Source organism: Coregonus lavaretus, assembly GCF_964263955.1.
Source record: "Coregonus lavaretus genome assembly, chromosome: 26".
Lineage (NCBI taxonomy): Eukaryota > Metazoa > Chordata > Actinopteri > Salmoniformes > Salmonidae > Coregonus > Coregonus lavaretus.
The window spans coordinates 30917339-30930595 of NC_140013.1; the positions used below are offsets into that span (position 1 = coordinate 30917339).

General features: G+C 43.4%; 1 protein-coding gene across 1 annotated transcript in view; it reads left to right on the forward strand.

The window, feature by feature from the left end:
- The window catches only part of LOC311101648 (glycerophosphodiester phosphodiesterase domain-containing protein 5-like), a 99745-nt gene extending 87155 nt beyond the window's left edge, over positions 1–12590 (forward strand). Inside the window, exons 10-16 of the mRNA XM_084142787.1 lie at positions 2077–2227; positions 2988–3209; positions 3790–3947; positions 4048–4195; positions 5014–5096; positions 9707–9819; positions 10704–12590. Coding sequence (XP_083998913.1) covers positions 2077–2227; positions 2988–3209; positions 3790–3947; positions 4048–4195; positions 5014–5096; positions 9707–9819; positions 10704–10789 — 961 coding nt within the window. The 3' untranslated portion in view covers positions 10790–12590. The remainder of the gene's footprint in view (positions 1–2076; positions 2228–2987; positions 3210–3789; positions 3948–4047; positions 4196–5013; positions 5097–9706; positions 9820–10703) is intronic.
- Positions 12591–13257: the final 667 nt, after the last annotated feature.

Genomic DNA, 13257 nt, shown 5'->3' on the forward strand with positions numbered 1-13257 from the left:
CTCCAAGTCATTAAGGTTTCGAGGCTGACGTTTGGCAACTCGAACCTTCAGCTCCCTCCGCAGATTTTCTATGGGGTTAAGGTCTGGAGACTGGCTAGGCCCCTCCAGGACCTTAATGTGCTTCTTCTTGAGCCACTCCTTTGTTGCCTTGGCCGTGTGTTTTGGGTCATTGTCATGCTGGAATACCCATCCATGACCCATTTTCAATGCCCTGGCTGAGGGATGGAGGTTCACACCCAAGATTTGACGGTACATGGCCCCGTCCATCGTCCCTTTGATGCGGTGAAGTTGTCCTGCCCCCTTAGCAGAAAAACACCCCCAAAACATAATGTTTCCACCTCCATGTTTGACGGTGGGGATGGTGTTCTTGGGGTAATAGGCAGCATTCCTCCTCCTCCAAACACGGCGAGTTGAGTTGATGCCAAAGAGCTCGATTTTGGTCTCATCTGACCACAACACTTTCACCCAGTTCTCCTCTGAATCATTCAGATGTTCATTGGCCAACTTCAGACGGCCCTGTATATGTGCTTTCTTGAGCAGGGGGACCTTGCAGGCGCTGCAGGATTTCAGTCCTTCATGGCGTAGTGTGTTACCAATTGTTTTCTTGGTGACTATGGTCCCAGCTGCCTTGAGATCATTGACAAGATCCTCCCGTGTAGTTCTGGGCTGATTCCTCACCGTTCTCATGATCATTGCAACTCCACGAGGTGAGATCTTGCATGGAGCCCCAGGCCGAGGGAGATTGACAGTTATTTTGTGTTTCTTCCATTTGCGAATAATCGCACCAACTGTTGTCACCTTCTCACCAAGTTGCTTGGCGATGGTCTTGTAGCCCATTCCAGCCTTGTGTAGGTCTACAATCTTGTCCCTGACATCCTTGGAGAGCTCTTTGGTCTTGGCCATGGTGGAGAGTTTGGAATCTGATTGATTGATTGATTGCTTCTGTGGACAGGTGTCTTTTATACAGGTAACAAACGGAGATTAGGAGCACTCCCTTTAAGAGTGTGCTCCTAATCTCAGCTCGTTACCTGTATAAAAGACACCTGGGAGCCAGAAATCTTTCTGATTGAGAGGGGGTCAAATACTTATTTCCCTCATTAAAATGCAAATCAATTTATAACATTTTTGACATGCGTTTTTCTGGATTTTTTTGTTGTTATTCTGTCTCTCACTGTTCAAATAAACCTACCATTAAAATTATAGACTGATCATTTCTTTGTCAGTGGGCAAACGTACAAAATCAGCAGGGGATCAAATACTTTTTTCCCTCAATGTAGCCACGTGTGTTTCTGTCTTTGCCTTTGTGTTCGTGAAATCTCATTTAGCGTGTGTATACATTCCTCCACTCTCTCTGGTGCCTGTGCGGCCCTAATTAAGATGAATGGGAGGTGGAAACGTGCGTGCTGATGACAGGTAGGCTGGGCTCTGGGCTGCACTGAGCTCATGGTGGAGCTGAACAGGGCCTGAGCCAGGCTCTATACATCCTCCTGACCAGAGACACAGGAGACCTATGCACGCATGTACACAGACAGACACACACACACACGAAGGGACAGAGGTCATTCAGGCACTAATTGAACGTTTCAGTCACGCTAAATGGTCATTGAAAACGATGATGAATTATGTTTTTGGTCCGATTTCGTTGCTTGCTTGGGATGGAATCTTACGAAAGTGTTGTGATTCTAGTTGTGAATTTGACTAACAATTCCAAGTGTAGGTAATGTGTTTTTGTTTTCCATGTCTTACAACCTGAGGTTAACTGAAAAGGCGGGAAAATGATTTGGCATTCAAAGTGAAGGTAACGCAAGCAACATGAAAGTAGCTTTCATGTAAAGTGAGTTTTGCCTCAAACAGCTCTTGTCTTTTCCCTTCATGATTGAAGTGTTTTTGGGCTTCCCTTGAGAGCATTCAGTATTTCTGTTGTAAGAACTTCCACTTAGAAACACAAATTATCAGGGGATATAAACATCTGTGAGATTCTGAGGAATAAGATGACCATATGATGTTGAACACTGTACAGCACTGAATATACTATTGTATTGGTAGACCTGACTGTTTAACTCTTTCCTGTCCTAGCCTTGACGGTGTGCCGTTTCTGATGCGAGACCGCACCTTGAGGAGGACTACAGACGTGGGGAAGGTGTTTCCTGCCAGACAGCTGGACGATGTCTCCTCCTTCAACTGGACAGACTTGCACAGCCTCAACGCCGGCCAGTGGTTCCTCAAGGTACCACACTGTTACTCACACCCCCACTAGGGAGGAATGGTACTGTCACACCCCCACTAGGGAGGAATGGTACTGTCTGTCACAACACCGCTAGGGAGGAATGGTACTGTCTGTCACAACACCGCTAGGGAGGAATGGTACTGTCTGTCACACCCCCGCTAGGGAGGAATGGTACTGTCTGTCACACCCCCGCTAGGGAGGAATGGTTCTGTCTGTCACACCCCCGCTAGGGAGGAATGGTACTGTCTGTCACACCCCCGCTAGGGAGGAATGGTACTGTCTGTCACACCCCCGCTAGGGAGGAATGGTTCTGTCTGTCACACCCCCGCTAGGGAGGAATGGTACTGTCTGTCACACCCCCGCTAGGGAGGAATGGTACTGTCTGTCACACCCCTGCTAGGGAGTCTTATGCAATCTTTCTCTCTTTCTGAAGGTTTCTAACCAAATGTAAGCATGCAGTAAATGTATCTTTGTAGGACCTCACACCACCCTTTCTTTCACTAGGCCTATATTTCTCCTCCATGCTTTGGGTCCATTTCATTGCCACACGGCTGATAGGAAACCTCATTAATGAAGTGGAGAAATTGCCCAATTTTATCAATCAAGATTACTTCCCTGGATTGAGTTAAAATAAAATTGACTCAAACCCTGATCTCATCTCTCATCATAAAGTGGTGTATTATTACGATTGCCATGTAAATCTAGAAATACACTAAATTGATTAGCTTGACTGTGAGTACCTGTGTGCGTTGTCTTCTAGGACGACCCATTCTGGACGGTCCAGTCCATGGCTCAGAGGGAGGTGATGCTGGTGGGGAACCAGAGTGTGTGTAGTCTGGAGCAGCTGCTGAGGCTAGCCGCCCTCCATAACCACACAGTGGTGTTCAACCTGCGCCGACCTCCGCACGGACACCCCTGCTACCACAGCTGGATCAACGATACCCTGGAGGTCGTACGCCTGTCTGGGATACCACAGCACCTGGTGAGACCGGCATCACACACTGTTCCCCTTGGGGGGGGGGGGTTGTGGTATAGAAAGAGGAAGACAACACTAGTGTACCCGACTGAGATAGTGGTCCTTTGTAGCTCAGTTGGTAGAGCAATGGCACTTGTAATGCCAAGGTAGTGGGTTTGATTCCCGGGACCACCCATACTTAAAATGTATGCACACGTGATTGTAAGTTGCTTTGGATAAAAGCGTCTGCTAAATGGCATATAATAATATTATTATTATTATTATTATTATTAGATAGTGGACAGAAACTTGTTAGGGCTCAGACACTGTCCCCTTGGGTTATCTATGGAAATCAAGAGGAGGAAAACACAACTCATAGTAGAGAGATGGAACTGACTACTGTCAGCTTGAGGCTGACCTGAAGATTGCCTGTGACATTCATCAATGTCACCAATGTAATAATCATTACTTTGTCATCACTGATGTCACTAACTGCACATCTACATGTCCCATAACTAATCTGAGCTGTGACTGTCGTCTCTGTGTCTGTCGTCTGTGTCTGTGTCTTTCTGTGTCTGTCTCTGTGTGTGTGTGTGTGTCTGTACAGGTGATGTGGACCCCAGACTGGGACAGGGGGCAGGTAAGACAAGTGGCTCCAGGGCTGCAGCAGACGTCAGTAGAGAAGCTGCCTCCTCAGGTCCTTCACCAGCAGGGAATCAGCAGACTACTGCTACGCTACAGCCAGGCCAGCCCCTATGACATCCGGTGGGTTAACACACACACATACACAGACACACACGCACTGTGTGTGCTTCTTCTGTATATGTGTGTCTGAAATATGAATGTGTCTGTCTGCACCCCCCAGAGAGTTCTCCAGGAGCAACGTGAGCGTGACTCTGTACACGGTCAACGAGCCCTGGCTGTTTTCTGTGCTCTGGTGCAGCGGGATCTCCTCTGTCTCCTCTGAAGCCCCCAACATCCTCAAAAAGGTGCCTTACCCCATCTGGCTCATGGTAAGTCCCTCACAGCACCCCCACAGCACCCACCTAGCACCCACACATTACCCCCACAGCACCCCACAGCACCCACACCATTACCCCCACAGCACCCCCTATCACCCACACCGCCCCAGGCCCTCCTGGCACCCCTCTCTGGGTTAGCAGACTGACTCCCAGCAGGAAACACTATGGGTGGTGCAGACTAGAGAATAGAGCCCATCCTGGGTGAGATTCACATGGAGTTCAGGAAAGCACTGCATCTGTTACCCACCCTGTCTGTCTCTGTCTGTTAGCTAGTCAATATGGCCACTACCTACACCCTCCTTGTCTGGTAGTATGGGATCTAGGTGAATGTGGAACTTAATTAACCCTCCCGTTGTCCTAGGGTCAAAATGACCCGCCACTGTGTTGAACCAACTTTATTTAATTGTTATATTTTTTTGATCATTTGTGAGAAGGAGGCAGTGATACTTTCTTTAAAGTCTCACTGCCTCCTTCTCACAAATGATCCCCAAAATATAGAAATTAAATAAAGTTGGTTCAACACACTGGCGGGTCATTTTGACCCTAGGACAACGGGAGGGTTAAATTGTCCTTTCACTCCTAGTTTTACAATATTCTGACTAGAGTATTCTCTTTTGTTAACTTGGAGCTCATTTGAATAACTAGTCCATTATGCATTACACATTAATTACTGTACCACAATATTATATTAATTTCAATATTACATAATTTTAGGAAGGTATGCTTTATTCTAGGTTTGTTACCTGCCTGTGAGTTGTTTTAGGAGACAGTGCCACCTGGTGGTCTAATGCTGCCATGTTGCGTTTCAGAGTCCAGATGAATATTGTCTGATCTGGGTCGCTGCTGATCTCATCTCCTTCACTGTAGTTATAGGAATTTTTGTATTCCAAAAGTAAGTACTCCTTTTCTGCTGATTCTCTAGTTTTTTTTCTCAGGATGTAATTTTTAAATGTAGTAATTAACCTAAGTGTTTTACTTGAGATGTATTAGTCAACTGATTTAAAGGAGGAAGAAAGCAGATGCAAGCATTTTTTTTACTGCGCCTACATAGCACTGGGAATATTGTCTACTATTCTCTCTCTCTCTCTCTCTCTCTCTCTCTCTCTCTCTCTCTCTCTCTCTCTCTCTCTCTCTCTCTCTCTCTCTCTCTCTCTCTCTCTCTCTCTCTCTCTCTCTCTCTCTCTCTCTTAATTAACCTGTTTTTACTGCAGTAGTGCCTCTGGCAGCCTTTACACAGTTAACACATCTCTTCCTCCCTCAGTGTGTCTGCTTCACACCCTCTCTCATTCCACACAGCTGTGTGTGTTCTACCTCTCAGGGGCTTAGTGTACAATTATATAATTATAATATCTGCCATTTAGCAGACGCTTTTATCCAAAGCGACTTAGTCATGCGTGCATACATTTATTACGTATGGGGTGGTCCTGGGATTCGAACGCACTAGCCTGGCGTTACAAGAGCCATGCTCTACCAACTGAGCTACAGAGGACCAGCAGGCTCCATGTACAGCAGGATCCTGTATATTGTACAAGCACACATTAACAGAACTCTACATACACAGATGACCGTTATATTGCATTAATTAGGGTTTCCCCAAGGGAAGATTAACCATGATTTTTTTCAAGGTCATTGTTGATCTTCGACAGTGAATCTACTATAGTGTTTCTACACCCTCCTCCCCCAATTAACTTCAGTGAAAGGCAAGAGTCCCTTAGCAGAGGAATACCATCCAGCCAATGTGAATACAATTGTGTAATGGGTATTCACAGGCCATTTTCCAGCAAGTATGTTAAAACACAGGGATGGGTGAAACCGTAGTTATTTGATAAAGCATTTACAATGCCAACACCGTGGCTTGGAGAATCAGCTGGAGAGGTATCTCTCATCAACCAAACAATGTTTCCCCTTACAGTTGTTTGCACTTTTAAGTAACATCAAACCAGAAAGTATGCTTCCTTGAATCTTCTGAAAGACTGTAGGAAGCTGTTCCTATGGGAGTTTCTCTATTCTAAAAGGAATTTCACCTTTCTTCCTGAGCCATAACGCTGTTGTGGGATGGAGGACAGCAGAGCAAGATCTCCATCCTCTAGTCTTATGGTGTAGGGTTTGCTATGCTTAGCAAAGTGCTGGCCGCTGCTGGCTTCTAAACTGACCTCTTAATCTTTCCGCCTTCTTTTGTCCTTTTTCCCTTCTCTTCCTCCTTTTTCCTTCTTCCTCCTGTCCTCTGCCTGATGTGCATGCTCCTCCTCTTCTCTGCTGCATTCTGGCATCTCTCAGCTATCACATTATCAGGTAACTGGGTCAACTCTGACCCACGATGCGTTTCCTTTTTCTCCCTCTTTCTTCCTCTCTCTCCATTTCCCTATATTTAGCTTTATCATTTCATCCTTTCTTTCTGTATACGTCATCCTTTAAATCTTACATCTATCTCTTTCTTTTGTTTCTGTCTTTCTCTCACCTGTATCATTGTATTTCACTGCTGCCACTTCTCATTCTCCCAACACGAGGAGAGTATAAATACAAGCAAGCTTACCACTATTGGCCTTTCAGTGGCAGACAGCAATGCTTTGTCCCACACAGCACAAATGCTTGTGTTCACTTTCATCCCACTTGAATTTTTTTTTAAACATTATCGACCGAATGACAGTCTACAAATTAATTCAAGAATTGTATCAAACAAGGAAGAGCTCATTTTCATTTATGGTGTTGATTTGGACGAAAGCTCTACGTTTTTTTTAAAGTGCATTGATGCATTAGCCAAGACACAATATTGCTAATATAATCATTTCATTTACGTGCCTCTATTTGTTAATTACCATAACCAAATGGGTTGTGGAAGTAAATCTTCTTGCCTCAGATGTTACTCCAGTTAGTGTTGTGATGCTCAAAGCCAGTCACAACCAATGATGTATATAAATCCTGGATTGCTGATGCTATGTACAGTTGAAGTCGGAAGTTTACATACACTTAGGTTGGAGTCATTAAAACTCGTTTTTCAAGCACTCCACAAATGTCTTTTTAACAAACTATAGTTTTGGCAAGTCGGTTAGGACATCTACTTTGTGCATGAAACAAGTAATTTTTCAAACAGTTGTTTACAGACAGATTATTTCACTTATAATTCACTGTATCACAATTCCAGTGGGTCAGAAGTTGACTGTGCCTTTACACTAAGTTGACTGTGCCTTTAAACAGCTTGGAAAATTCCAGAAAATGTTATGGCTTTAGAAGCTTCTGATAGGCTAATTGACATAATTTGAATCAATTGGGGGTGTACCTGTGGATGCATTTCAAGGTCTACCTTCAAACTCATGTGCCTCTTCGCTTGAAATCATGGGAAAATCAAAAGAAATCAGCCAAGACCTTAGAAAAAAAATGGTAGACCTCCACAAGTCTGGTTCATCCTTGGGAGCAATTTCCAAACGCCTGAAGGTACCAAGTTCATCTGTACAAACAATAGTACGCAAGTATAAACACCATGGGACCACGCAGCCGTCATACCACTCAGGAAGGAGACGCGTTCTGTCTCCTAGAGATGAACGTACTTTGGTGCGAAAAGTGCAAATCAATCCCAGAACAACAGCAAAGGACCTTGTGAAGATGCTGGAGGAAACAGGTACAAAAGTATCTATATCCACAGTAAAACAAGTCCTATATCGACATAACCTGAAAAGCCGCTCAGCAAGGAAGAAGCCACTGCTCCAAAACTGCCATAAAAAAGCCAGACTACGGTTTGCAACTGCACATGGGGACAAAGATCGTACTTTTTGGAAAAATGTCCTCTGGTCTGATGAAACAAAAATAGAACTGTTTGTTATGTTTGGAGGAAAAAGGGGGTAGCTTGCAAGCCGAAGAACACCATCCCAACCGTGAAGCACGGGGGTGGCAGCATCATGCTGTGGGGGTGCTTTGCTGCAGGAGGGACTGGTGCACTTCACAAAATAGATGGCATCATGAGGAAGGAAAATGATGTGGATATATTGAAGCAACATCTCAAAGACATCAATCAGGAAGTTAAAGCTTGGTCGCAAATGGGTCTTCTAAATGGACAATGACCCCAAGCATACTTCCAAAATTTTGGCAAAATGGCTTAAGGACAACAAAGTCAAGGTATTGGAGTGGCCATCACAAAGCCCTGACCTCAACCCTATAGAAAATGTGTGGGCAGATCTGAAAAAGCGTGTGCGAGCAAGGAGACCTACAAACCTGACTCAGTTTCACCAGCTCTGTCAGGAGGAATGGGCCAAAATTCACCCAACTTATTGTGGGAAGCTTGTGGAAGGCTACCCGAAACGTTTGACCCAAGTTAAACAATTTTAAAGGCAATGCTACCAAATACTAATTGGGTGTATGTAAACTTCTGACCCACTGGGAATGTGATGAAAGAATTAAAAGCTGAAATAAATCATTCTCTCTACTATTATTCTGACATTTCACATTCTTAAAATAAAGTGGTGATCCTAACTGACCTAAGACAGAATTTTTACTAGGATTAAATGTCAGGAATTGTGAAAAACTGAGTTTAAATGTATTTGGCTAAGGTGTATGTAAACTTCCGACTTCAACTGTATTGGCCATTAAGAGGCATTGAAGCCACCGGTCAGCCATATTGGCACTCCCTAGTAGGGGCAGTCCTCCATAGGAATGAATCGAATTCTACAGTATTTCAATTAAATGTGATCAAGGACAAAATTGGATTTATGTATTTAAAAAATATATTTGTATGTTTAGCTCACATAATATAATGTAAAAGTATGCATTAAGGTGTCTGTAATATAATACATGGGGCAAAAACTAATGTAGACATTAATAAAGGAATTTCTATAGCTTCCCCACCATTGTAAAACATATTTTGGGAGTGCCAAGATGGAGGCACGGTGTCTTCAACACAGTGCCCCCTGCCAGTCATCTAGTGTAATATATAAATCATTGGTCACAACTAGTCAGTAACTGATCACAAGTAGTCATTAACTGATGTATGCACTTTCAGGGAAGTGGAGATGTCTTTGGCTCAGACTCTGTTCTATTTGTACATGTTCTTGTAGATTAATGTGTGCATAAATCATTCGATTCATTCAGTACAGCAACCAACTTCAATATCCGTCTGTTTTGAGGTCAGCCAAATAGAAGTAGACTTTAAGGCAAAATGGTGTCCAGTGCCCACACATGTTGACCTAGAGTAGCAATCTCCAAGCAAAATGGGCGACACATTTTGACATGCCGTTAGCTCCATATTGGACAGGTCCTTGAGAGCAGAGGCAGCAGTACTGTGGTATGACCAGAGGCTCTATATCAGGCCTCTCAACCTTGTTCCTGGAGAGCTACCCTCCTGTAGGTTTTCACTCCAACCACAGTTGTAACTAACCTGATTCAGCTTATCAAACAGCTAATTATTAGAATCAGGGTTGGAGCGAAAACGTACAGGACGGTAGCTCTCCAGGAACAGGGTTGGAGAGCCCTGCTCTATATAATGCCCTGACCTCTGTGACCATTCCTCTCTAGGTGGAGGTTGAGTGGCATGCACAGCTACAACCCTGAACAGATCATGCTGAGTGCCGCAGTCAGGAAGTCCAGCAGAGATGTCAACATCATGAAGGAGAAACTCATCTTCTCCGGTAAGGAAGGACGCCACAGAGAGGAGAGCTGCACGTCCTGTGTCTTCTGTATTGTGTGTTGGTGTTTGTTTCTCTGGCTGTGTCCCAGTACTCTGAAATGGCTTCCTCTCCTTTTCTCCTCTCCTTATTTATTTACCACTGATCTGATAACATTGGATAAATTAAGTGGATGCCCAGTTGTTTTGGCCAGCCATATTGCTTTCACCTATTAATCAGTGGTCACAGAAAAGGAGACGAGGGAAGGCAGCCATTTTAGGAGTGTCTGGGGATGTCAGTGTGTGACCCTATCCCAGCATGCATCTCTCTGAGTGTTTGTAATGTAATTATCCTCCCCAAGGTCAACCGCAGTAGCAGTCTCATCCTGTGTGTGTGTGACCTGCACTCCTCTCCACCTCCACTCCTCTTCATCCTGCCATCTCTCCATCCTCCTCTGGCTGCTCCTCCTCCATTCCATCCCTCCCTTCCCCTATCTCTCTGCCTGCCCCGCCTTCCCCCCTCTCCTCCCCAATCGCCCACCAGAGACCTGTGTCATGTAAAAGGGCGCCTAGACAGCCCACTGTGACCCACCAGCCTCCCCTGGTGGGTGGTGAAAGGTAAGTCTAATGATGATGAGGGTCTTCAATGACCATCAGTCAGTCCAAACCACTCTAGAATAATCACTCTACAATAACCACTCTAGAATAGCACTAGTTGGTCTTAGAATAGATAAGTGGTGACAGAGCAAAGAAAACTAAGGGATTTCTCTGGTGTGGTTTGGGTATGATGTTGCAGTGATATTGTTTTGGATGATCTGTGTATTCAATGTGCATTGATGTGGTCTGTGTTGTATCAGTGAAATACCCTGTGAACACTGACTGATGTCCCTTCCCTCTTCTGCCTCCCAGAGGTGAGCAATGGTGTGGGCAGTGCTGAGGACCTGTACATGGAGAATGGCTTCGACTACTACAACAATGAAGGTATCTCCCATTGACTCTCACTCTCCTAATGTGAATCTACTGAAAGACACCAACTTTACTAGCATGTGGAAACCTGAGTAAATTAAGACTTCCAAGTGACTGTCTTGTGATTGGCTTGTCTGTTGTTCTGATTACTCTTGTTTTACTCAGTGCATCCAGATAGTTTTTGGTTTGTTCCTCCGAACTACTGACTGAATTCCATACAAGCACCACCCATTGCTTTGTACATTCTGTAAAAAGGTTTGTTTTTGCTTGTTATATATATATAAATGCACTTTTTATTGATGAACCGATTGATTCGTCAGATCTGTGGCCTCTTCTCCTCACCTCTAGATCAGGGGTGGGCAAACTTTTTGGCTCGAGGTCCACATCGGGATTTCTAAATTCAGCGGAGGGTTGTGCATTCTTTTTTTTTTTTTAACCAATTTTTTAGTCTGTTTGTTGTCAAAATCAATTTGCTGGCCAGAAAAATGGCTTTTATTTGAAAATATATTGGTCCATTTATATAGATTTTTTTCACTCAAACCTCCCATGGGCTGGGATTGAATGGGTTTATGGGCCGTAGTTTTGCCCACCCCTGTTGTAGATGCTTTGGAGAACCTATTTGTTTGTTTCTACACTGTTATTTGGTTTTCTTGCAGTCACTTTATAGCACAGCCAATTCTTAGTTATTTAGAGGAATTACTACTTGTGCAGCATTGCTCCTTTTTCTTGCCTTCTTTGGGCGCTATTAAAATTTATAGGAACAAAAACAACATGAACAAGCTGTTTACAGAGGTCCTGCCTTCTCCTCCGACTGAGTGAAATATTTACATGATGTAAGATAATGATTTTAATAGATGTTTTGAACAACATTTCCTTCATCCATGCATGTGATATACAATATCAAGTGACTTGTGGAGCTGTGCCTCTCGGGCAGGGCTTGTGTTCAGGCAAAACTGATGATGTCTACTGGATGTGTTTTTGTGATGTTTTCGGTTCATTGTGAATGTGTTTTGATTTTTAAAGGATGTGTACAGTGCATGTATTATGGCAGTAGAGATTTCACCCCCTACCCTCAGTGTGCAGTTCTACATGGAGGGAGTACATATTACAGATGTTTTAGGTGCAATGGCTGGCTGAGCATTATGTTGGAAATGTGATCCTGATGATGCATAATAATAGCTATAGTGTTGAAGTTTATGAAAGTCATTTAAATACTTTGCCGACCCAACTTCTCAATGGCATTTGAACTCATGATGGTATTGTGGTGTTTGAAAAGAAAAGTGCATGATATCAATTGGTTTCTATAGGGTGACATCAAAGGGTATCTTTTATGTAATGTGATGAAGTGGGGTGTGTTATATTAACTGTGAAAATAAAGCTGGAGGCTGTTGAAGGGACGACGCTGAGTATCAGAATAGTTCACACAGGGTCAAGGAATGGATAGACTTGTCATTTACTCTCATTTACTTACTATTTATGTGCCTCAGAAGTCAACATTAAAACGCTTTTGATACCAAAGTGATATCCTTTTACTGTGATTTTTATTTTTTGTGCATAGTATTTTCTAGATAGAAGATAACTGTAACAAACCATTTAGGTTGGTGTTACTGTTGACTGTAGATTTAGCTCATGTCAACCATATTCCTACTGTATGTGATTGCTTGATGTACAGCAGCTTCAGAAAGTATTCACACCCCTTGCCTTTTTCCACATTTTGTGTTAGCCTGAATTTAAAATGGATTAAATTGAGATTTTGTCACTGGCCTACACACAAAATACCCCATAATGTCAAAATAGAATTATGTTTTTACAAATGTAATTAAAAATGAAAAGCTGAAATGTATTGAGTCCAGTGATGGTTTTAGCATGTAAATCTTGGTGAGGCAAACTTTTTTTTTTTGGGTGGGGGATGCATGCCATCAAAGCCACTACACAACACTAAACAATACATTAATTGCACTATAACGGTGACAAACTGTGCCCACAAACTGTTAGGGTCTACATAAAGCTGTCCCAACAGCAGTCCCAACACCTTACCACTGCTACACCTGGCTATCAGCGGAGCCTTGTCTGGCAGCGAAACAGTTCATTCAGCCTCATTTACTTGCTTAAACAAATGTGATTTCTACTGACAATTGAGATGTACAAACTATGGCATAAGGGGACGACAAGCAGATAAGAGGCAATCCGTAACTTCGATTTAAGACATTAATGAGCTAGCTAGTACGGACATAGTCAATATAACTATTTGTTCAGCATTTTTTTAATGTACAGCGACAGAATTCAGAACATGTGCCGTTCTTACAGTATTCTCCCTGTACTGTACACCAAGTCAGAACCGTTGGATAAATAAAGGGGACATATAAGCAGACAATGATAGCTCTTACAATATTCGATGATTACGGTTCTCTAAAACAGGTTATAGGCTACATGTGCACCACCAAGTCAAAACAGTAGGCAAAATTAAGAGGGGAAAATAGACCAAATTATTAGGGTG